The sequence below is a fragment of the Lethenteron reissneri genome, chromosome 15 (genome assembly GCF_015708825.2).
Source record: "Lethenteron reissneri isolate LAM-NWPU_2019-01 chromosome 15, ASM1570882v1, whole genome shotgun sequence".
Classification (NCBI taxonomy): domain Eukaryota; kingdom Metazoa; phylum Chordata; class Hyperoartia; order Petromyzontiformes; family Petromyzontidae; genus Lethenteron; species Lethenteron reissneri.
The window spans coordinates 1,859,130-1,885,133 of record NC_083793.1 but is presented as its reverse complement, the minus strand read 5'-3'; the positions used below and the strand labels follow the sequence as shown (position 1 = coordinate 1,885,133).

General features: G+C 45.8%; 3 protein-coding genes across 6 annotated transcripts in view; 2 read left to right on the top strand and 1 right to left on the bottom strand.

Moving 5' to 3' along the window:
* The window catches only part of LOC133342574 (uncharacterized), a 33,051-nt gene extending 31,205 nt beyond the window's left edge, over positions 1 to 1,846 (bottom strand). The window contains exon 1 of one of the 4 annotated variants that reach the window (XM_061551762.1): positions 1,661 to 1,846. The gene's annotated coding sequence lies outside the window, so the exon portion shown is untranslated. Of the gene's footprint in view, positions 1 to 301; positions 997 to 1,660 lie in introns of those variants that run through there. The other 3 variants (XM_061551764.1, XM_061551761.1, XM_061551763.1) reach the window with 3 other exon arrangements.
* Positions 1,847 to 7,415: 5,569 nt separating this feature from the next.
* Positions 7,416 to 8,862, top strand: LOC133342511 (forkhead box protein F2-like). Its single transcript, XM_061551664.1, has one exon. The coding sequence runs from the start codon at positions 7,579 to 7,581 to the stop codon at positions 8,461 to 8,463; it is 885 nt and encodes a 294-aa protein (XP_061407648.1). The 5' UTR covers positions 7,416 to 7,578; the 3' UTR covers positions 8,464 to 8,862.
* A 9,425-nt stretch (positions 8,863 to 18,287) lies between these two features.
* LOC133342575 (forkhead box protein P1-like) overlaps positions 18,288 to 26,004 on the top strand; it is a 397,236-nt gene continuing 389,519 nt past the window's right edge. Inside the window, exon 1 of the mRNA XM_061551773.1 lies at positions 18,288 to 18,427. The gene's annotated coding sequence lies outside the window, so the exon portion shown is untranslated. The remainder of the gene's footprint in view (positions 18,428 to 26,004) is intronic.

Sequence of the window (26,004 nt, the reverse complement as noted above, 5' to 3'; positions counted from 1 at the left end):
CAAGGAGCACGCACACGTGGGCCACAGTGAGAAAAAGAGAGAGCGAATCTTCTTGCTTTTTTCGGTAAAGTCACGTAGAAGGGAAGTAATAAAATAATAAAAATAAAACATAATAAAATAATTCTCACGACGTTTCGGCTACAACGCAAGCAGCAGCAAAAAAAAACCAAGAAGATGAATCCCTGCAGTCACGAAAGCTTTAAATAGAGAGAGCCAAGTTAAACACAGATCTAACGATGCGACAACAAAGCCCAGCGCTCGCGTGTGCGGGAGAGGAAAACGCACGCGAATCAAACGCAACTCAACTCGCGCTCCACCTCGACAACGCTCGGCGCGGCCAAAGTGATCAACCTCCCAGGCACGTGGCCATGCTCCACATCGTCACCCCCTCCTCCTCCACCTCGAATGGAGGAGGTGTGCAGCCGGCGTTGAACAATGAGTGGCAGCTCTCGCAAAGCCTGCTTGGTGCTGATGCTGGTGGTGGTTGGCAGCAGTTAAAGAGCCGAAAGTCGAGCGCGGGGGTGAGTGATGCTGCTGGTGTAGAACGTCGGTGGCGCTTGATGGACCGCAGAGTTGACGGCGCAGATGCTCCGAGATGGTGGACCCCTGGTGGAGGTGCCAAGATGATGGAACGTTGGCTGGGTGGGCCCCCTCTTCGCCAATGGGGAATCGCAAGTAGCCTCGTGAAAAGTAAAAAAAACCCGCCGACGACTGAGATGGTGGAATCGGTCGTTGCCGAGATCGAGTCTCGTGGTGAATGGAGCCCAAGTCGAGATCGATCGCTTCGGCGGAGCAGCTTCTAGAGAGGATGAGCGGTTAGGCAACTTTTAATTGGTGGTGGTGGTTGTAAATAATGGTTCCAGCAGCAGCAACAACTGATGTTGTTGTTGTTCGAGCAGCACGGAAGGGTGGTTGGTGCCGATGGTGGTGGCGGCTGCGTCTACGTGCGAGCAGACAGCCCCCCAGTAGCTGTAGTCCAGCAAGAGGAGAAGAGGAGGAGGGGAATGCTGCTGCTGCTCCTAAATTTAGCCCAGCCCCATCACCCCCCCCCCCCCCCACCACCACCAGAGCGAGAGACGGAGCGCTCCGCTTCAAATAGCCTCTTCGGTGTGCGCAGCTGTCGCTCTCTCACTGCCCCTCGTGTCTCTCCCTCTCTCTCTGTCTCTCCCTCTCTCTGTCTCTCTGTATGTCGCTTTATTCCCCTGCAGGCAGCGTCAGACGACGGCGTTCACAACGCATGGAGCGAAATAGCAGCAAAGTTGTGACGAGAGGGGCGACAACGCCGAGGTGGAGACGCTCTCCTCCGCAATGGCACGCCACTTACCCCCCCCACACACACTCACTCCACATGGGGGTGATGGTGGTGGGGGTGCTGTGAGCGAGGGTGTCTCTGCGTCGTTATCCTATTACATTTACCTGCTGCTGCCAATGCTGCCAATGCTGCTGCTGCGAACCGAATTGAATAATTGCTCATCCGCATCACGCACGCGAGAGGAGGTTGGGGGTGGCGATGATAATAAGGGCTCCTTCATCGCCGTGCCGAGCGCAGCTCTCCAACGACATCAACATTATCACAACAACAACATTATGACAACAATAACATCAACATCATTGCTACTTATTACAACTCTCACACGCGGAGACAGCGCGCGTCGCCCACCCAGCACGGCGGTGGTTGCCGATGCTTTCAACGACGCACACTGAACACGCCGCTCCTCGTGTCGTCCTTTATCGCTGTGGTGTCGTCTCCTCATTCGCCTTCTTCCCTCCCTCGGGCGGCATGAGAGAGCGAGCCACGGGCGATCGGCGTTGCCCCGGGACTGCTGCAGCGGCAGCCTCGCAGTGCCCCCCACCCCCTCTGTCTCTTTATCCGGCCTCGTGGTGACGACCCCGGCAAGCCACGTGGGCAATGACATCACCGTGCCTCGCAGAGCCACCTCCCTCGTCATCTTCTTTGTCATCAACATCCTCATCATCTTCTTTTTTGTCATCACCTCCCTCATCATCTTCATTATCATCTTCTTTGTCATCATCACCATCCGCATCATCTGTATCATAATTTTAATCACCATAATCATTATCAGCACCATCATCATCCTCATCATCATCTGCTTTATCATCACCATGCTCATCATCTTCCTTGTCATCACCATCCTCATAATCATCTTCCTTATCATCACCTCCCTCATCATCTTCTTTTGTCATCATCACCATCCGCATCATCTGTATCATAATTGTAATCACCATCATTATCATCACCATCATCATCCTCATCATCTGCTTTATCATCATCTTCATCGTCGTTATCATCATCATCATCTTCCTTCTCATCATCACCTCTCTCATCATCATCCTCATCACCACCCTCATCATCTTCATCATAATTTTAATCACCATCCCCATCATCTGTATCATAATTGTAATCACCATCATCACCATCATCATCATCTGCTTTATCATCATCACCATCCTCTTCATCGTCGTTAGCATCATCATCCTTATCATCCTCATCTCCATCCTGACTCTCATTGCTCTGAAACAAAGACGACCGTGCAGGTGCAGCTGAACCAGCACAGCCAACAACTCTGCAGAGGATAACAACATCAGAGGCGACGTTTCAAGCAATGGCCCTTCATAAGTGGCGGAGACTGCACTTTTCAGCATGATTACATTTACAAAAGTCTGTTTCCTGATGAACAGCTTTTAAATGTTTCATATGAATAGTTATACCTTAGACTTTCTCTGCAAGCACGACTGCTCGCTATTATCTATGGCTTATTTTAATAATACATTTATGTTGTGTCTGCCAACAAACTGCCGTCCTCTGTGAGAGATAATAGTAGCAGCATATGGACGAGACGTACATTAATAATGCTGCAGCTGGTGTTTAAAGTTGTAGAATGTTACGTGTGGCTATAAATAAACACTCCCCTCTCTTCAATGTATTTTTACTGCGGGATATGTGCCCAAAGGCAGTGCTTATCGTTGTAAGGGATAAGTCGTCGTATACAGTCCAGTACTCTATGCATTAGCTGTAAATTTACAATGCTGTAATTGCTTAAAGTGTATAAATAGCATTTTTTGGGTCGAATCTTCTCCCATTTATTATGCATCATTCATTATTTGTGTGCACAAAAAGCACAGCGCCATATTTGTAAGGGATAGCCCACGGTATATTGTATCTTTATAGTGCTGCTGTTGTTTAAAATCGCGTATAAAATATTACTCGAATTAATCACACTTTTTAACACCTCCATTTACATAAAGTACTGTATTTTAGGGATTGTTTTAATGTGCATATTATTGTAGTCAAAAAGGCAGCGCCATCTTTGTAAGGGATAGATCACGATTGTTCATGAATATTGATATTGTTTAAAATGTTAAACACCCGTGATACATATGTTAAACAGACCAATGTCTAATCTTAGTGTCAAGCTTGGTGAGCGTACTGGCAGTCTATATTATAGACTAATAATATTATAGACTGCCAGTACTGCTTAAAAAGCAGGCTACAGTCTACATTATAGAATGCCAGTACACTCACTCCCATTAAGAACCAGGCTGCAGTCTACATTCTAGACTGCCAGTACACTCAGATTACAAACCAGGCTACAGTCGACATTAATGTATTTTTTTTTTGTATTCACTTTACTTTATAATTTTTCTATCTACGTGACTTTACCGAAATAACCAAAGACTATTATTGTCATTTGTTTCGCATTTTATTCCGTGTGAAAACAGTAAGCCTCATCTTTCTAAGGCATAATAAGTACTGTTGTGCATCCAGAGTAGTCATGCCATTGTCGTATAATGTTAAACATCACCTTATATGTATTATGAAGTGTACAAAAATGTCTGCATTTTTTCAAGCGGTATGTCAGTATACATGGAATACTGTACTCTTAGTTACACATACTCTATCTATACCATGAAGGAACAAGTTAAAAACTGGAATTATAAACATGTTCATAATACGTGCTCCACTATAAACATGTTATTGTTACAATTAATTACGGAGTGAATTTTACTGTCATCATTTATATATTTAATGAAGGTTTACAAAATATATTTTGGTGGATATTGGTGGCAAAAGCCTACGTGTTAAACTGATCATTTATATCTTGCACATATATTTAAACTGTATATTATACTTTTAGCGATTAGTTACGTTTAACATCAAGATGTTCACATGCCCTCTGCAGCAGCAGCATCACCAGGAAGCTAATCAGGTTGTAACCTGGATAGTGTTGATATCGGTGGTGGATAGGAGGCATCAGTAGTACAATTTATTCCATTGTGAATTTCACTTACGTCTCAAAGATATTGTATTGACGGAACATGCCACCACGAGGGGGCCCACTAGGGTAAGTGGCTCACGTAGATTGCTCATTTCTCAAACTAGCGGTGGCATTGTCGTGACCAGCAGATGGCGGTGCAGCAATGAAAGCCGTCTGCGCCAACTTCGCAGCGTTTTCCCGTCTTGTGCATGGATTTTGTCTAGTTCGGTATCTGACAGAGGTGTGGACTCGAGTCATGTGACTTGGACTCGAGTCAGACTCGAGTCATGAATTTGATGACTTCAGACTCGACTTGGACTTGCATAACAATGACTTTGTCCCACCTCTGGTATCTGACCATTAGGGGCCGTCCATAAATGACGTCACGCGATTTTGGACGATGTTTAACCCCCCCCCCCCTTCGTCACACGGCGTCACAAAAAGTCAGAACCCCCCTCAAAAATGACATCACAAAGCTTTGCCCCCCCCAAAAAAACATGCTTCAGATCGCTTTAAACTATTGTCATTATAATGCGTATTTAATGTGCCGCTGCATTCTAATGTTGTAGGAGAAAACATTTATTTAAAGTTTCGCATTTTGATGTGACGTCACATTTCTCAAACCCCCCCCCCCCCACCGTCACACATCGTCACAAATGTCTGACCCCCCCCCCCCCCAGGTGCGTGACGTCATTTATGGACGGCCCCTTAGTAACATTCATAGGAAACGGTCAAGCATCAATAACGTAGAATCCGCTTGAAAAAATAATATTTAGGTTCAGTGAAGCTTTATTGGCTATATTAATAATTTACATTTTATTATAATGTAATATTTAAGGTTGGTTACTTTTTTCCATTCTCATATATTTCTTGAAAGTCTGAAATCAGCAAAAAGTTTGATTCATTGTCCTTGCGGCAATGACAGTGACACCTTGTGACACCCGTTTCAATTCAAACTCACTATTTTTCAATATACATATATATTTTATGTTATAAACGTGCACACAAACATTGTGATCCGAATATAATATATACAAATTAATATTTAATGCAATTTTATTAATACAGATATTATATGTAGCATTTGTAGCTAGCAAATATACACTGATGGAACATCTCATCAGATGTTGATGTGTTTTTAATTAACTGCATCCTGATCTTGTTCACTTCCTTAATTCATAATTTTTGATCCCAAACCCCGTGCACTATTTTCCCCTAGGTGTGCACATTCTGCTGTTTTTATTTGCTTAACACAAAAAAAATATATTGGTGGTGGAACAACACTGTAAAACTACATTCGTGTACAACGTTTCAGAGAAAAACTAAAATCAGGACTATACGGCTTGTTCCTGTGGCTTGAAAGCTGATAAAGCTGGCAACAACCATCGTTTATCTAAACCTTTTTGGCCCCCAATATTTGCACAGCTTATACATTTATGTTGGCAGTGAGCACTTTCTGTAGATCACAGTCCCCCCCCCCGATTCAACACACTACAATGAATATAATTTGTCGTTTGGCAGTAAAGCGCACGGACTACTGCTAGTGTTGGAATTTGCCTCTGCATGTCGTGCCAGATGTGTCCACGGTGGGTGGTATCATCGCTGCGTTTTTCTTCAGAACTGACTCCCGTTGACACGAACACGTGCAGGGGCGTGAGAGATATGGGAAAGCGATTTCCCTGGTTATTAGTGTCTATTTTTCACTAAACGATACATTTTTACTTTTCACGTGATGACAATTATTGCGCGATCAGTTTGCGTTCGCATTGTAGTGGAATATATCAATTTATCGTCTTGCGTTTTTGCGTGCCATGATGTATCTAGGATAAATATAAATTGCTTAATAGTTATTTCAACTGTCGATCACGCAAGATAAGCGTTCAATAAGCCTCTAATCATGGAAACAATTGCAATCTATAATGCCTGAAGTACTCGCTTTCATTTCGATTTAAAGCTTTCTTGACTGCAGGAATTCATCTTCTTGGTTCTTTCGGTAAAGTCACGTAGAAGGGAAGTAATACAATAATAAAAATAAAAAAATAAAAAATAATACAATAATTCTCACGACGTTTCGGCCACAACGCAAGCAGCCGTTCTCAGGTGAAGAACATGTCTGTCGATAAGACAGAGTCTAAAAAGTCTACTCTGTCTTATCGACAGACATGTTCTTCACCTGAGGACGGCTGCTTGCGTTGTGGCCGAAACGTCGTGAGAATTATTTTATTCTTTTTTATTTTTTTATTTTCATTATTTTATTACTTCCCTTCTACGTGACTTTACCGAAAGAACCAAGAAGATACTCGCTTTCATTTACACAAGAACTACATCTAAATCAGATCATTAAGTTTACTTTGATTAACTAGGTGAAAACGCAAGAGGCCGGGATAGTCTCATTTGCAAAAGTGACCTGGCGATTTGGTCTGCCAGTATAGGAGGGAAAGGATGAGTTCCAGTCACCGGCACAGGTTCATCTTCCGGCTACTCTCTGCTGGTTTAACCCACTAGCCGAGTGCCCGACCTGGGTGTGCACAGTGCCACACAACACAAGCAGCTACTTGGAGGCACAGGGGTAGGTGAGTGCTAGTATGGGGAGACCAAAGCCCCACAGTCACCCCGCAGCATGGGAGTGCGGCTAAGCTGAAGGCAGAGTTGCTGCTATTGTATGGCATTGGCTGTACCATACGCCCCTAACTGGTGCAATGTGTCAACATCAGTACGAGTGAGATAAAGGTGGCCGGGTGTGATGCAATCCACACCACTCCCAACCCTATCATGTGTGACGTAATAGGGAGTCGCTCACAGTACTCGCTCTGATTGTTTCAAACAACGTAGATACACAGATTCATAAGATCGCATGCTTCGTTTAGCCGGAGGTATGCCATATTTGGATAAGGGCAGTGTTATGATATGTCCTTCAGAGAACACATACTTGTGATTTACCAATAAAGTAGCGTGAATTGTATAAACATTGTTTTCACCTAAAGCTGTTGTTTACATTTCCAAGAGCCTCCTTATCGCCGTAAAAATGTCATACTTTTTTTTTGTTTCAGGTAGTTCCAGCGTTCAATCATTAACCAATTGGTATAGATAAGGCGTTTCAAAGCGGTTCGGCTTTGGCCTCTTTCATGTCCACATTTTTTTCTCTGAAGCCAGAGCCAAGAACGGGTGCAAGTATGCGCTGTATTCATCTCGCGAGAAGCGTGCCATGCATTTTGCTGGAACTCGCCCAATGAGGTTGGTTTAATTCGTTTACGCAGGAGTTCGCATTGTGACCACTATCACACACAACACGAGCGGGCTTATGGATCCTCGCAAGGTTGCGCATTCGAATCTATTTCGACCCTTTGAAGACATCGATGGACAACGTGTTTCTTACGGCAGCCAAGAAACGCAGTCAGCAGCAGCTTCTGCTGCTGATGATGCATGCGCGCACACTCTCAAAGTGCGCAGTGCGCCTTCGCCAAAGAGCAGCTGCAGCGGTGCCTCGGACACCGCTCGAGACGATCTCGCGTTTCTTTCACCGGGCGTCCGACAGCATCCTGGCCGCGCGACTCGAACACCCGCAGAGGCGTCGGCTCCTGCGCAACATTCAAGCGAGAAGCCCCGATTATCTTACACGGCCCTCATCGCAAACGCCATCCTCTCCTCGCCAGACAGACGCCTCAACCTCAGCTCCATCTACAGTTGGATCGAGGAGCGCTACCCCTTCTACGGCCGACAGGACCGCCGTGCCGCTCGCGGCTGGCGCAACAGCGTCAGGCACAATCTGTCCCTCAACGAGTGCTTCGTGAAGGTGGGCAGGTGCGAGGACGGCAAGGGCAACTACTGGGGCATCCACGAGCCCCACGTGGAGGCGTTCGAGCGAGGCGACTTCAGGCTGAACCTCGGCTCGCGGCGTCGCAGGAGACCGGCGGGATTCCGTGATCCCGAGCTCACGGTGGAGCGGACGAATGCGCCGATGGACGCTTGCGGGTGGCATTTCCCGGGCCTCTGCTGCTGCGCTTACACTACTCCCCACCACGTGTGCCTCCTGTACTCTTGCGGGCGGGAGGCGATGCGCTGGGCTGAAATACCTGCGCGCTCCTGGGGTTGGGTTGTGCCCGGATTGTCTCTCTGCCATGGCTGTCTCGTGCGCAACATTGCAACAAGCGCGTTGACCCACCCCAGTCTGTACTGTTCAGTGTAGAGCTAAAGGCGCGGCCCTGCAGTGACTTGATCACGTCATTGTTGGCGGAAGGGCTTCCACTTGAGGGAGCTCTCGAGAGCCCCTCTCGAGGGTAATTTGGCCTACTCTTCCACTGTGGTCAGATGTCTTTGAATAGGTGGGAGTCCCCACATTTTACCCCACCAGACGCGACCTGTGAATAGACTGTGTTGTACCCGATTACACTGCTGGTTGGGCATTGGTGGAGGGATTTAATTAACGTTTCCATTCAGTCAACTGGCGTGTCAGTAAATTCAACCGGTGACCTCTGGATTGCAAGTCCGGTGTGCTGACCACGGCAGCATACTGAGTGGAAGGGAATTTAACATAATGCGCATTGATCAATGTAGATTTTTTTTTCATCCTGTGCTGATTACAATGTTAAAATGTATATTGTGCCTTATCCTGAATGATTACAATATTGCTATGAAGTGTATAAATACATTGCATTATATTGAGCGTTTTTTTTACGTAATGGGTGTTTTAAACAAAATATAACCTGAACATATATTGAGAGTACAGTACACGTGTGTGTATTGAAATAAACTGTTTGACGATGCTGGCTGTGACCACCAGCTCAGCCTCGTGCCACGATGTTCTTCGCTGTTGTGGAATTGGTATCCAGTATCGCCGTTGGTGAGGCTGCTGCTGCTGCTTAAGCGGTAATAAATTGCCACTTTTGTTAATCGCGTGACGTCTTCGTTCATTGACTGTCGGGTGGAGGAGGGTTCACGACACCAAATAATCAATGACTGGTCGGGAAAAGCCTACGTGATAAATCGCACTGGGACCATCAGCTCACGACACTTGAGAAACCAGTTCAATAACGGCGTTGGGCAGCTAAATAGCTCTCGAGTTACCTGTTCAGCTCACAAAGCCTTCGCTATAAATACTGGAGTAATACGTCTGTGATCAATTACGATAGTGTGCTCACGTGTGCGTATATTACGCACTCAACCTCAGTTGTGTGTTGTGTAAACATCTCCACTAGGGAGACAAAGGCGGCCAGGCGTGGTGGTGACCTCTAACCACCCCCTCGTGTGCTGTTCCGGCCTTCATACGTGCTCGCAAACGACGCTTGCCCCAACAGTCCTTTGAAGGCGATACGGGTAATATTCGTCTTTGTATATAACGCAGCCAGTGCACGTGTTGTACAGGGTTATCCATGTACGTACACACTACATTACTGACTTATACTGGGCACTCTGCTAGTACTGGCGGTTGGATATTGTGAAGGCGATGGCTTAAACATCGTGCATAGGAGGAGGATGTTAACAGGAGTCAATGCAGTGTATTGGAATTGGTGGGAGCATTCGTGGATGATTTGAAACACAATGTTGTTTTCTCTGATACGTCCCTTGTGTTAGTGGGGTGCCACTGCTGCGGTTAAAGCGCGCAGCCCGCATTCAAAAGTACGAGTTCAAATCCCGGTTGGGGTTGATACGGCGCTTTATACAATGAGTGCCAACTCTGTTGCACGATGCGTGGTCTGCTGTTCACAGTTAATCTAACCTATATGCTTTGACCTTATCCTCACATAGGAATGTTGAATTTCCACCGCTGGTGAAAGGCTGTTAACCTCAGATGTCCCAACCCCCCATACACATATGAAAAATACAGGGTAAATGTGCAGCGCTGCAATCGCTTGCTGGAGGCTACGTGGCCTACTCTTCAACGCCGATCAGACATATCCGATGAGGTGGGGAGTGCCCACATTTTAACCCACCGCATGCGATCGCCCGCCGATAGACGAAGCGTGGTTGAACCCATTGACACTGCTGCGTGGACAGAGGTGAAGTGAGTTTAAAAGGTCGCGCCGTTGTTTCGACTGCCTGCACCGGGAGATCGAATCGAGCAGGCGACCGCTGTGTGCCAGGCATTACACCACGGGGGCATCCCTTGACAAACTTTACACTCATATTTTTTTGTTTACAATCTCACAGCACTACATGATATTTAATTACATATTACACTTTATTATACATGAGTGAAACACCTCACTTGTACCTGCATACATGTCCTATGTGCACAGCCATTCACTCTTCTCGACAAAATAAATAAGCAGGTATTCTACTGCATGAATTTCCTTCGCATATCTGTCCCCCACGGAACACATCAAGGTGTGTTTCATGCTTCCCGTCAACCGCAAGGTCTTCTGGGAGTGCATCATGTCAGCAAGATTGGTTCGATGAAAGCAAACTCTGCACCGGTTTTGACCTACAAGTGTCTCTCTTCAGCAGTCAGGCTTGCTTCAACCAATAGCTTGTGAACTGCCAGATGTTACAGGGCAACAGACTGCTTGCCTCTCTCTTCTAAATGTGGTCAGCTCCCAGTGTTATGCTCGCAGGCATGAACACAAGCGCAAGGTGGCAGCATAGCACCGCTTAAACCTCAAAGCAAGTTGCTCTCAGGCGGGCGTTGCACTTCAATGCGTTGGGTGTTTGTAACTCTCGTGGCGCTCATTAAAAAAATTATCAGGGCAATTAAACACCACTGACCTAAAAAACACAACCTCATAGGAAAGTTAGAAGTTATTTCAGCCGCTTAATGTGTGCACGATTTAAGACGGATAACTTTAATATATCGGTAAGAGCCCATTGAGACTAAAAGTCTCCCCCCCCCCTTCTTTAAGGAAGACCCGGATTTTAAATAATCGTCATCCGCATGTATCCCTTCCGTCGGCTCATTGGCGACAATGGAGCCGAGTGAGTTCTTACCTCGGGTGTCTGTCTATAGACAACGTCACCGCTTTGCCAAATCTCCATCCGTCTAGAATCTCCCACCACTGCCGTCTATCCACCCGACTGTCTCCCCCCCTACTCCCGTTTTACTACCAATGGTGTGTGCGTCGCTAAGTACAGCGACAGATCACATGGAATGCGTCCAATCTCATCAGATCCTGCAAGCTAAGCCTGGTTAAGCCTTTATAACGCTTGCATGGGCGACCACCGTCCAAAAAAGCAACTGGTGAAAGGGGCTGCGGGATTTATTTTTGTCAGCCGAGAACAGAGCAACACAATCTATTGTTGTACTGTCTGAAGCCCTGAATGAGTAAACCAGATGAATTCGATGGTAATGTCGAAGGCTCATCATCACTGTGGTCTTAAAAAAATAAAATACACGTCTAAGTAGTGAAGCTACGGAGAGAATAAGGAATGTCCACCACTTGCTTAAGGCCACCGACCACGATGAGCACCATACCACATTCGTTTGAGTAAGAGGGCACTTCAACGTCGATATTGCTACATTACAAGACAAAGAGCACCCCTACTCCGTGTCTAATGAAAACTAAAAAAAACGGCTCGTATGTTATCCTTGTGTGTCTCTCACACACCCCATCATTCTCACAAAGGCACTGTGCTCGCGTCTCTGGGGTGTGAGTTGGGGGTGGAAGTAGGAGGTGCGAGCTAGAGAGAGAGAGAGAAGAACCTTCTTAATTACGTTCCACTGGGACTGTGTCAGGTGTGGTCACGAGAGCTAATTGAAGATGAAATCAATTACGTCGCGTTGCTGATTGGCGCTGTACTGGCCACACCTAGCCAGGGAATTGTGGCAATTGCAGTGTCTTAACCCTGCTGACTTAAAACCCCCGTAGTGATCCTGCCTCCTCTAATCACCATGCTTGTTCCTCGCAGCTCGTTACGTTGCAACATGGAGTTTCAAGCTGGAGAGGGAGAAATATTCACCTTGATATAATTGCATTTTGGCCACAAGGTGCAATCACAGTACAAGTTATGGCAAAAACACCATTATCTTTTGTCTATATTTCACCGAGTCTCAACACTGTACTATTTTTAAGGAGGGTCCTGCTAGGATTTGTTGGGACATTTCCGTTGTTTTAATGTGTAAACGATACTAGAATACGTGCAGAAAATGCACGCATGAGGGGCGACCACTCAAATTCCACACAGAGAGGTCTCGAACACAGATGGTGTGGAAATGGCTAAGAGGCTCAGCAGATTAATACTCGCCTGCATTGTGTAACTTCGCCAGTGACGTGAAAATCCCGGGTTCGAATCCAGGAATGGCACCGATGATTAAACTGGGTTCTCATATCGAGCCAGCTGATCGTCTCAGCTCAGTCGTCAATGGCTATTTAAAAAGTCGTATTCGCAGTTTGTCCGTTTGTATGTAATTGCAGCCCTGAGAATTACCCATTTCTGTTTAATTAGCACGTGTATCTCATTACACAGCACACAAGGTGTGCGCGCAGGATGGCGGGACAATACTCTTGCAGGTGCCGTTCTGCCTTCTGTGACATCCAAATAATAATGGCATTATTAGTAACATGATGATGATGATGCAACATTGGAATGTGAAAACAATAAAGGAACCTACTTGCTGTACTTCCTCATGTTGCATCCTGCTGGCCTGTTGGCGGGTGTCTTGTGTAAGTTATCTTTGTCTGATCCACACTGCGATACGAACCCGGCCCACCTGACTTCGATTACAGTTCGTGGCGCGTGGCATCTGCACGAGCGGTGGGATGCCTCCTTCACCAAACCGCACTGACCAGCGTGGTGAAGTATGGTCAAATATCCTCCACAATCGAAGCAACTTGAAGAGGCACGCATGTAGCAGCAAATTGGCAATGCGCTGTTGTCAATCAAATTAAAACTACTGCATATGTAGGTTTATTAACACCGAGGGTGAGTTTGTGTTCGTATGAAAGGCCGAAATACATACTACAATTTATATATATACAGGTATTCCTCGATTTACGAACGTTCTGTGTACGACATTGCGCGTGAATGCAATTGACAAATTACGGGCACCTTTCGATTAACGAAATCGAATTTCTGCGTTCACGAAAATTGTCACGACGGCACGCGCCATGAAACGCCTGTGAGGGTTGCGTCCTCATCCATTCGCCAGGATGTTCCTGCAGAGACGAGTCTCCACTTCACCGTCGTCCTAACAACGTGCAGCAAGATCTTCTTTGGTGAGTTCCCTGGAAAGGGTGAATTGTTTTTTGTTGAAAGTTACTTATTAATTGAGTGGTTTTCATATGCTTTTTTATTGTAATGTGTTTTGTATTGTGAAAAGTGAAACAGGTGTATATATATTTTAGGTCAGGAGTAGAGTTGGATTTACTGTCCGAAACTTATCCCAAAATGTTCGTATTAAATTAATGGGACAGGCTGTTCAAATTTACGAAATGTATTTTTTCGCGTGTTTTTTAAAAGAAAGTATCACTTTCGTAAATCGATGGATACCTGTATAATGTGCCTTACAATACAGCATATCATTGTTTGGTCTCGCGAGTGAACACAATGTTAATCAAACTTTAAGCATCGTGTTAAACGCCGAGCGGAATGAGTAAGGACGGGACGGGGCAGCCTCTGGCCAAACATCCCAATATTGAAACGCAGAGCTTGGGCAATTGTTGACGCCCGTTCTGCCTTTCCGTGGTTTTCCCGGGGCATCCGCAAGAAGTCACGTGTTACAAATTGTCTCGCACCTCCGATTAGTACAGGAGGGCTACGTACGGTGGTGGGGGGGGGGTAAGAAGTTCAACATACAGCTATTATATGAAAGCGCGGCGTTCCGTTTTGTCCGTCAACTAAATTATAGGAGCCTTTCAGAAGGCCTGAATCGAAACGTTATAGAAAGCGGACCTCCCCCACCCACAAGATGTGGCGGTAAAATGTTTGATCCAACAGGTTTGCAAAATTGTCGAGCACCCTTATAAGAAACGGCATTTATTTTGTAGGCATGTATGCATACACACCCTACATACAATAGAGTCAGTAGTATCTGCATACATTGGGGGGGAGAGGAGAGGACATCAGTGGGGGCGACGGGCGTGGCGCGAAGCCCTCCACAGGAGCTACATACAAATTCGACAACGTTACGAGACGCAATTTGCACGAACGACGCAATTGAACATAAAACATCATTCCGTGTTGATATTGAGACTACTACGGGGAGTTGATTTTTTCTTCTGTATTTGTTTGCGAATGTCTGAGATCGCTGCCAGCTGGTGACCGCAGCTTGCATTGTTGGACCCACGTGTGAATACAACGCCTGCCATGGCAGGGTCACGTGCCCACCGAGTGGAGCACTCGCGACGGCTGTGCCGCTCACACGGCTCCGCTTGATGGCAGCAAGCGACTGCCCCTGAATTGTAACCGGGGTCACTTAATCTGATCCGTCACGCGGTTTTTGGAATTCCGAGGCGTAGAGAATGGAAGTTAAATTAAAATTCAGGTTGGAAATAGGGGGATATCGCTTCCTAAGCTGCAGCAAGTGTGCTTGGAAGATGAACAAAGAACGACAGCGTTGCTGCACATTGCACCGCATAGTTGCGATGTTGACGCTCGCTCGATATCAATGCCGTTGCTCTCGAATGAGAACTTAAATGCCTTAACATGTGTTCAACCTGAGTTGTGCAGGAACCAATCTTGCAGACATGTTGGGCGGTTTGTATATGCTAATCACAGCCCGGTTCTATCTATATATATACTCAGTTTAACACGTAGGCTTTCGCGACCAATATATTATGTTTTATATACTGTATGTGTGTGTTTGTGTGTGAGGTTCATGTTACTGGCCAATGATTCGAGATACCGAGGTTGGATTCCTAGCCATAAACATCAGTGACAAGGACCCTGAGCATCAGTGGATATGGACTCCGCGTGACCATTTATTGGTGAGACAAAGACGGCTTGGAGTGCAGCTGGACAGGCAATCTCACATGTCGTGGCAGCATGACCTAGCGCTTTGTCTGTCTCCACCGTGTGTGGGGTCAAACAAGGGGCGGTGATTGTGTGTAGTTCAAGTTGATGTTCTCTAACCAGAGTACGCCAACATACACCGTCGGACATCCCACTGGCAGTAGGGGACGGCAACTGCTGTGTATCATCCAAATCTACGTGGAGTCCATGCTTACACGTTCTCGGAGCTATCGTAATATAAGTATACTCGATAATTAAGCAACAATAATTGACATCATCGTGCCAATCAACTGACGGATTAAGACCTCCCCGTGTCATGTCTGTGATGGGGATTGTTTTGACCATACTTCACCACCCTGGCGAGGGCATGATGGTGAAGAGGGTGTGGCAAGGTGAAATGGACCTTGTCTGATATTAACTCGGGTCGCTCAAAGTGCAGAGCCCCTATCCACAAAGTCCCCGCTCGCAATGAACACGTGTCGTGTGTTTACATTGGTAGTTTCCGAGCATCAGCCATCGACTCTCGGATTAAAAGCCACTTTTACACCGTTACACCCTTTGAACGCGGCGAACAAGTACACACACGTTCACATCGTAAAACAACAGCCCGTCACACCTAAACATGATGCAGCTCAAGCAATGTACGCGTGCATTTGCCCATACGCAAGAGTGCCGGTGTCTGATCGCTTTACCAGGTTAAATATGATGGGTTGTCCATTTATTATAGCTTATGAATAGCATTTATACAGCAGCGAGGAGCGGTGGCGCAGTTGTAAGCACAATGTGCTATGAATCCCAAGCGACCTGAGTTTGACACTCAACAATCAGTGGCGAGTGATAAATATTCTGAGCTGGTTCTTGCCCTCCATTCAACCGACTCTTATTGACCAGCGTGGTGAAGTATGGTCAAACAAACCTCATGGCCGATGTGACGTGTAAAGAATCGTAAACAAGCAGTGCATTGACTTGTATCTGTAATTATTAAAACGTTATATAGTTGAGGCTGCAACTCCTTTTTAAGTTGTAATTTCCCAAATTTAAATAACGCATCAATTATAATATATTTCTTAAACAATTCCTTTGTTATTTCAACAGATATCAACCGTGACATGTTTGTGTGAAGGATGCTGTCGTAGCGTAATGTCGAGCGTACTGAACTTTTCAATCCAAACGGGTCGTTGGTTCGATCTAGAGGCAGGGCAGTGAAAACGACGATGCAAGTTCCTTCTTAAATCCCCCCCAAAACCTCCCCGCCGCTGTCCACCCAGCTGTACAAATAGGTAGACTGCAGACGATCGGCTGGTGGCGTGTGGTGGTGGGGGGGGCAAAGTGTTGGGTAACTCTCGCGTCTTACGAGGCGTGTGGCCAGCGTGGAAGAGTCGGTGAACAGAGACCTCGCGAGAACACCCTTCTGCCGGCGGTGGCGTGAGCAAGTAGTAGTATAATGTGATACAATCATTGCACGCTACAACTTACGTACACAACCAAATAACACGAAACAAAGACAAAGATCCCCCGTATAGCCTATAACAGACTGTTGGGGCAAGTGCTGCTAGCGAGTACCTATGAAGGCCGGCACAGCATACGAGTGGGTGGATGGCCAACTCTACGCCCGGCCGTCTTTGTCTCTCCAGTGGCGATGTTTATACATCGCACCATGTACTCATTTAAGGCTGAGTCGACCTAGGGGAAGCTCAGGAACGGTTCAGATAATCGTCACTGGTGTTGGCTGTGAGCGGGAATCGAACCCGGTTAGCCAAGTTCACAGGGCAGCGTAGCGCTAACCGCTACACTACTACGGCACACACAACACAGACTTGCAGACAACACGTCACCAGTTCAACACGTGATCGTACAGGGGCTTTGTGTACTCAAGATATAAGTGATCACGCTCACCGGCTCACAAGGCGCACGTTTCCCCTGCGTTCTCAAGGAAATGATGTGCGGGTGCGTCTTATTATCCGGTATATACGTGTCTTTGTCACCTTCTCAACTCCGGGCACACGTTGGGGGGGGGTGTTAAGGCTACACGGGGGATCTTTGTCTTTGTTGTGGGGGGGGGGGGGGCGTCTTATTTTCCGGGGCGTCTTACAATGCGGCAACATTATCCGCCCGTCGGGGTGGGTTTTTGGTGTTTTGTCGTCGTTGGGTGATTGGCACGGGGGGGACTGAGTTTTAGTGACCAGCCACGGGATGTGAACTCGGCAATGGCCTCAAAGGAAACATTATGCGGAGCCGCCGCTTGGAGAAACTGACCTGCTTGTGTGTGATTGTGGTGCTGCTTGTGTGTCATTTTGGTGCTGGAGGGGATACACAGCACGAAGAGGCAACGCTTTTGACTTTTATACTCAGATACGTAGGTATAACTCTGGATGTGAATTTTATCCCTTTATCACCATCATCACGACAGCCTATGACTACAATACGAAGAACATGCCCGCATCGGTTCGACCTCGTAAGCCAAGCAGGCGTGTGAGCCTGGCGAGTGTCGAGGATGGGCGACCGGCATGCACACAGTCCACCCGCAGCGCAGGCCTCGTGGGCAGCAGAGGGCGGTGCATGGAGATCCATTGTTCTGTACTGCGCGCACAACTCCCACTGACTCGCGTTGACCAGCGTGGTGAAGTATGGCCAACTAATTACTCGCCGCCCTGCATGGCGTGAGCGGTTTGGGGGAAGCCACTCATCCAACAGTGGATTGGTGTAAGTTATAATTTAACCGCCATCAGTGAGACAACACGTCGTTTTAATTGACGTGCCATCCCTGTGTACAGAGATATGACTACTGTAGAGACACAAAGACAAAGATGTTAGCGAGTCGCACCTATGATGAAGGTGGGATCGGCACACGATGGGTGGAAGGGGAAAGGGGGGAGGGGGGCTAACACCACGCCTGACCGCCTTTGTCTCCCCAGTTGATGATGCTTACCCACCGTACCAGATACTCATTTAAGGCTGAGTCGACCTAGGTCGCCTGTACGAGACACACACACATATCCCTTTGTGCGCACACACTTGCACGCACGCATGCATCAGCGACAAAGCGGCAGCGCCGGTAGCAGCAGCATCAGCAGGGCGTGTGTGGAGTTTAGAGAACACTCCTTGTTGTGTGTGTGTGTGTGAGTCCCTCTGTGACACACACACACACCAAGCACGCTCCTCTCTCTCTCTCTGTGTGTCCGAGAGAGGCTTCCATCTCTCACTGTGACACTGCCGGACTGACTGCCGGAGTGACTGCAGTTCACGGGCACTAAGTGTGACTCTTACAGGTGAGAGTGTGAGTGTGTGTGGTGTGTGTGTGTGTGCGTGCCGTGTTGTCGAGTTTGTATGAGCTAGTGAGTGCGTGCGCGCGCGTGTTCTTACTTGGAGCGCCACTTGCTTTGAGAGCAATGCAGCTTTGCGTCTGCGCGACTGTTTAAACATCGCACCCCGCGCGTGTTCACGTGTGCGCGTACAAAGAAGAGACCCGCGCAAGGCGAAGAGACGCCACCGCCACGCTCTCTCACTTTCTGTGTGCTCGCTCGGTGTTTGATACGGGGTGTCGAGTTGTTGGAGTGCGGTCATACCGATCGCGTTGACGCACCACACACACACACTCTCTCCTCTCTCGCCTGATGTGTGCCGGATAAGTGAAGTAGTTTGTCAGATGAGAGCGCCTTACGGAGAAAGATAATGTCTTATCGCAAAGTTTAAGTTGTGCGTTCAGTTTGTTTACCGAGTACGTATTGCGCACAGTGCGCCTGTCAAGTCTACATCGTCCGTTAAATCTGAACACTGTAATCTTCAATACAATCAACTGTAGTGTCATCATAGTCATCACCATCATCATCATCCACTGCTGGATGAAGTCCTGTTTTTTTTTCTCCCCACGCCGCAATCGGCCCATGATGGTTGTTAGACCATACTTCACCACGCTGGTCATTGTCGGTTGGCGGAGGGAGGATATCTAGGGCAGGATCAGTTCAATTATCACTCGCAAAAGTACTGTCGTGAGCGGAGGGATTACAGACTGTCTACGATACGTTTACTGGCTGGCGCTGAGATATGAAAGAGTTACATTGCTTGGGATAGTTGGCACCAGCTAACATGAAGTTTGTTGTGTACGGGATAACTTGATTGTACATCATTACAGCGACACGCATAGCAGTGAACGATACTTGTGTTGCATGTACGCGATACACAGACGCTGTGTCCCTGTGAGTAGCTTTAGCAGTAAACGCTTTAGGATCATCACCGCGTATGGGAGCAGGATGGAGCGCTCACGCAACGTGGTTAGCGTACCGGGGACGACGAACCCGGCCACATCACCTGAGTTCGATTCCCTGCTAGGGCTAACATCGGTGGCGACCGATGTTAGAACGTGTTCTGTTGGACCGCGTGGTTGAAGTGCTATAGACGACTCCCGATGGCCGACGCAGCTGAGAGGGAAGCCTTCAATTATAATGACACGAACGCCTATGCAGAGTATAGACCATATCGATGTTCGTATCAAGAATCGTTAATATGCGCACGGATGATGTGCATATAGATATCAAAGACGCGTACGTGTGTGCTTTTGGAAGTTAACGTGTGGTCTGAATGAGTGGGTAGTAGTTTGCTAAAGTGCTGTGGTGAATTCAGACTGCTGTGGAATTCTTCACGTGCAATCTTATCACAGTAGATGTGTTTTTACAGAGTATATTTCTGTACACTCTATCAGAGTAGATATATTACGCGTATTTTTTTTGCAGAAACAACCCGTAAGACGCATTATATATTTTTTTTACATTTCAATCCGTTTCAGATTTTCTCGTTGCATTCAAAGCAGTGTATTATGAATGAGTGAATGGATCTTTCTGAGAAGCGCCTATGCATAACCCTCCTGCACTTACATTTTCAACTGTTTGCCAACGGCACACGCATACTTTACATTTGTCAGCGGTATGACTTTAAAAAGATCTGAGGTCGTGAGTTGACGCAATACTTTATGTATGTTTAGATGACAAATATACAGCTCTTTGTCATTTCACTTCTGGATGAAAGCTTTACTCGCTCCACTCCGTCTCGATCCTATGGGTTGCTTGGCCATACTTCACCACGCTGGTCAATGTGAGTTGGTGATGCCGGCTGTAGGTACCAGGACCGGGTCAGAATCATACTGCACGTAAATATATCCAGTATATACAGAACATGGGGAATATACGCATATGTCACTGACATTATTCAAGCAATTTCAAATGGTGAGTCGGGCTTGGGGCAGGCCACGTCATTGCTAGAAGCTACGACGACGACGGCGGCAGATGGTCGAGAATCGTGATTTGCGTGACAGCTAAGGAACGGAAGCCGTCAGAAATTGGTCCGTTCAGAAAGGAGATGGAGCGATGAAATTGGATCGTGTTCAAATGATCATTGTTATTATTGCATTGCAGGACTGTGAAAGCTGACGGCGTGGGGAGGCATTAATTCAGCAGTGGATTGACCATGGCCCATGATGCTCTTATATTATTGATTTCAATTAGTTAATTGATTGAACATGCGAGCGCCAATAAATGACCGTATATATGCGGTGTCTCTCGAAATGGAATACTACGTGAGATCATTTCAAGGAAGGCTCGTGTCTTGATCGTCGCGTTGCAGGTGATGTCGGCAGGTCGCCGCGTGGATTACTACAGCGACTCTCCGCCTTGTTTTCCGAGCCTGATGCCCTAGACAGTGCTGCGTTTCAGGCTCGGACGCTCTTCCAAGAATGATGTTGGCACGCCTCATGCAATCTCGCGTTGTTGCGCTGCAACCCCATGGTGCCGTGGAGCGTTCATAGCCTTACAGCCGTATAGAGCACTGATACACGATGATTACGATGATTACGAATAGTGGTAGTGCCTTACGCTGACAATCTGAACTGCAAGCCAGTCATAGCAGGGTTCCGCAAACATCGAGTTAGAATCTCACGCCTGTTGTGTAGTCTTTAATTTAGACTTATTTGAACTAGTGTGAAATCTGTTTTACAACGCGATAGTTGCCCTTTAGGAGGAATCGAACTCTTAACTTGTTTGCAAACTGGCTCAGAGGCGTGCGTGATGACTCCGAGATTAGTATCCCTACACACAATAGTTATTTACATATACAACAAACGTTAGGATTACGTACTATTTATAACAGGTTAAACACCATAATTATGAATTCTAACATGTTACTATAAATAACTCGATATGTATCCGAAGGATTCAACTTTCAGTGTGAGGACATGGTTTAATTTTGTTTATAATAATCGATATTCAATGGCAGTAATAGAAAAAAAGATTGTTTGCCCTTGAGATGTATGTAGGTATGTACGTGAGATGTAATGTAGGTATGTACGTGTCATACATATGTATGATGTACATTGTAAACATGTGCATCACACATGGCAGTGTCGGTAAGTTACGAGGGAATGTGATTTCATCATAAAGATATCATGACGCACGTACAAATAGAACAACAATGCGAATCAAATGCTGTCAGTACTTTCCGTATACTTCTACTATTAATGAGCGCAATGTAAATATACTACCGGAATAGACTTGTATACTTCACATTGTGAAATGCAATGATGCCATGTTCCATATTAAAACCGCATTTTCAATGAATAAAAATAAGACTTTACACAAGCGTAAATAACACTGCCTTAAAAAAAAAAACTACACAGACGACGTGTCGGGCAATGACCCTTCATAGTACAAGTGTGCGTGCTAGCATAATATAATGTGCTATCAAGAAGGACCATTGCCTGAAACGTTGCCTATTGTATATATTGTCTTGTTTTAAAGGGAGTATTATTGACAAGTGTTGTGCCTGTGCACCATTGCCACTGCAGAAGCATCATCGCATAATAGTATCTGTGAACAAAAAAAGCTTTATAGCTCATCTGATTCCTCCAGTGTATAAATACATATTCTGATTGTGATAGCAGTCAATAGGATTAGAAGATCGTTAAACATCCAACACTCACTTATCAATACTATTAAATATTCTTAACGTTAACCGTGTTTCTTGAAAAAGGCCAGTCGGTCGAAGCGTCGAGTTTCCATTCGTCTCGGTAACAATGCAAATACAACTACATCAGTATTTGTATTTAATTACTGTAATTTTGTTGTATGCTTACACAATTACACGCACGCTGCAATTGTGCACAAGGAGCAGTTGCAACATTTGAGAAATGGATGTAACAGCGCAACAACAGGCGCCATTCACCACCAAGTGGTGGCGACGTCACCACGGCGCTTGTGCCAGGCTAGGTGCACCTTGAAGATACGTAAGCTGTCGAAGGCTCGCTGACAAGTGGTAACGGGACAAACCAGGTCCCGTGCGTTATCGGCCCGATGCTCCCGCTCGTTGTTGTGAGCGTCGCTCCTCCGCCCTCTGTCGTTGGGAGGGCGACTGCCTCCAACTGCCCAGTAGCAGCGTCCTTCACGCGCCTCATCCACAGAGGCCGATCTTGACGCCGCTCGTGTTACCGTACCAGTCCTCTGTGAAGTCCAATCAACTCGGCATCTTTCTGTACCCACCGCTCCAGTCCGTCTCTACTGTCGGTCGTGCCACTCAAGTGCGCAAATGTGTTCTTTATCCAACGTGGTCATGACTATTGTGTTAAGTGCTTGCTTAGTGTAACGATATTGTAGTTATAGTGTTACAGGTGGGGTTCAACGGATATTTTGCTGCTGTTAAATCTTCTGTGGAGTGCACTTGAAAACACCAACACTTCATTGATGCGTTGCAACATTGAGCATTGTCTTTTTATGGAATGTAGGTAGGTGTGTGTTTGTGAATATGTACTGCATTTGTGAAACTTTGATTTAAACTATCGAGCAAGCTTGATGATATCTAAATCTCGTACATGTTTAATGCTGCACAGCATTGCTAATACAATAACTTTAAGAATGTTTTCACTTTTTCTGTGAGATGCCAATCTATCATATGCGTACCCCATTGGCGAGTGAAACGCATGGCATGTTTGCAAAGCGCTCACAGAAATAAATCTCAGGTATGAGTCTACATTCCGCTAAATTCAGGTGTTGTTTGACCTTGAATGTCTCATTGATAGAACATGCCCCATTCAAGAAGATGTGAGTTACCAAATCCATTCCCAAGGTTTTTATTTTAGCTCTGTGTGCTATGCATTAATTGGAGCGACACGGTGGCGAGATGTTAACTACCTTGCCTGGTATACAGGAAGTCGTGAGTTCGATCACGACCCTGACGCCTGCTGTATATTTGGAGTGTGCATATTCTCCCCGTGGTCGCGTGGATTTTTATCCGGGCCCTCCGGGTTTTCCCTACACAGTTAGAATAAACACAATGCGTTTAGAGTATTCCACTGCTATAAACGTCCAATTCGTCGTGGCCAGATCGCTTCTGAAGAAGACCAATATAGGACATTGGGTCTTACCTGGTAAAATAAAAAATAGTTTGTTAATAGTAAAAAAAATGGCAAAGACTAGCAACGTTTTACACATAGTACACCACGGGAAGGGGGAGTCGAGTCCACAATGTCATGGAAAAAGAAAAGAGAATCGAAAGAATGGGGAAATGATAGAAAATAAATGTAAGAACCGGACCAAAGGGTCATAAAGGAGATGAGCATGGGGAAAAAGCGGCTACAAAAGGGCATTGACGCTGCTGCACGGAGGAGCAGCGTCTGTTTTCACAGGGGGTGGGGAGAGTGATTCAGTGGGCGTGGCCACACAAAGTCACGTGCTTGACCAGAGGCTTGAGCTGCTTCAGACGGAGAGGTTCGTCGTTTACCCAGCGCAGTATTCGACACCAATGATGCGAGAATGTGGTGTTATTATGTAGACCTTTAGCTCTTTGTCTTTAAAGTCTAATTTTCCAATGGTGTTTCTCGTAGCTTAAGTCCGCTCATCCATTTGTGGAATGTAACAGGTTTCTGTAAAAAAAAAAAATTGGCTACTTAGTTGTAGGTCGTGCTGTGTTCGTGCGGACGATGTACGGTTCGTGTTCTACAATGCAAATGCGATTTAAGTCAAGGTTTTAATAGCTGGAATTGTGCACAAAGTAACAATGGCTTCTATATTTAAATAAAAAGAGAAAGGAATTAGACGTGCATTTTTTGTTACATTTCTTTTAAATCAGCGTTCGCTTTAATTGACCGGGCGGCTGGTAGGTCATGGTGCTGCATGTTGAACTTCTTCTGCACTGTACATAGCCAACCGTGCTATTCACAGCTTAGAAATCTGGGTTTCGATCCAGGCAGCTGTGCATGATTAAACCTGCTTCTCAAGTATTGTATCGCGAGTTGATCACCTAATGACAGCAACATTTTTTTTTATCAAATATGTTTTTGGCTAAATGCTGAAAATGTAAAATGTTGGTTCGACTGTCTTGTGACAAGAAATAATATTGCAGAGATGCACAGGAAAGTGTGCTGCCTATCGTGTCAACTATAAACGAAACAAATTGCATTTGAAGGAGTTTCCCTAAGTCCCGTGTAAATTTTCATTCGCGGGCCATTCTGTGACATAGAGGCCCGCATTGCTGTGTCAGATTTCCGACGTGGATGCATCATCTCATCACATGATGCCGATGGCAGTTTTGAAGTCAACAGGGTAAAAAAAAAACAAATGAAGAGGTTATACATTACGATAATAACAATAATAATCGTTCACTCGTTTTCGCGTATCATCACAATCTCACGCATGCGTTTCACCATTGTCATTTCAGTAGGGCTTCTCAAATTGCCCAGAAATTAGATATTTTTTTAATAAGATGCATTGCTGCTGCTGTTGTCTTACTTCTGAGAGCGCAACGTGAACACGCGGTGTGTTGGCAGGTAAGGGTTTCCCGTCGGCATCGAGTCATCATCAGGAGTTGGAACAATTCATGAAGCATGCGAGCTTCCAGTTAAAAGGATTGGCTTACCAATGTTATCGTAAAAACATTTTAAAATATTTTTTTTATCAGAATAAAAATTTGATTTTTAGCTCAATGGTTTTATTGGCTTACATCTGATCCCTTAAATAGTTATGGTGATATGTGCGGAGAATCGGTTAAAACCACTTAAAACACATTCAAGAACCGTAAATCATCTATTAACTAGTAAGTAATGCCACGAATTTTTGTAAGACAAACATTTTAATATTAACATTGTAATCACATAGTAAATATTATTTAGCGGTCAATATAGAACTGCAAATATTACTTCACCCCGTCCTCGCTTGCAGAGCACTGCAATTGTTTTTATACTTTAAGACTCGTAACGGTGCTCCTACCTCACTCTTACACGGTTCGTCACGATTGGCGATTACGAGTTGATTCTAAAATCTATTATTTTTGTCTTTGCAACTTACCGTCCCATGCATGGTCTGTGGTCGTGGTGCTCTCTCCACACGTGCCCTTCCACTCTTGTGCAACGTTTACGCACGCGGTTTACACGACATCGACTAAATACGATACGCTCGACACGCTCACACAGCTCAATTCCACGCGCGCACAATCTCATTCATCAGTTCTGGTTAATGCATCGAACGAGTGCCGTTAGGGGCTGCGTGAGAATTCCCGTGCGTGGAATCTGGTCCAGCAGTCTCTGCAGTCTGCTGTACGCAGTGTGCAGTACCATCGAAGTTAACGCTTGCCAATTGATGGCTTGCTAATTATTATGTTGGAAACTGTTACATTTCATAGAAATGTACTGTCAAGTGAACTTGAGTGTTGTATTATTAGACTATTATTGTCGTCTGTTATTGTATTATTACTGGTTTGTCAATGTATTATTATTATTAATATTTTCTGCTGTTAGCAATTCGTTCCAAACCATGCGATATCAGATGAAATTATTGACTGATTTATTCCATGCTCTATTGGATCAGATCAG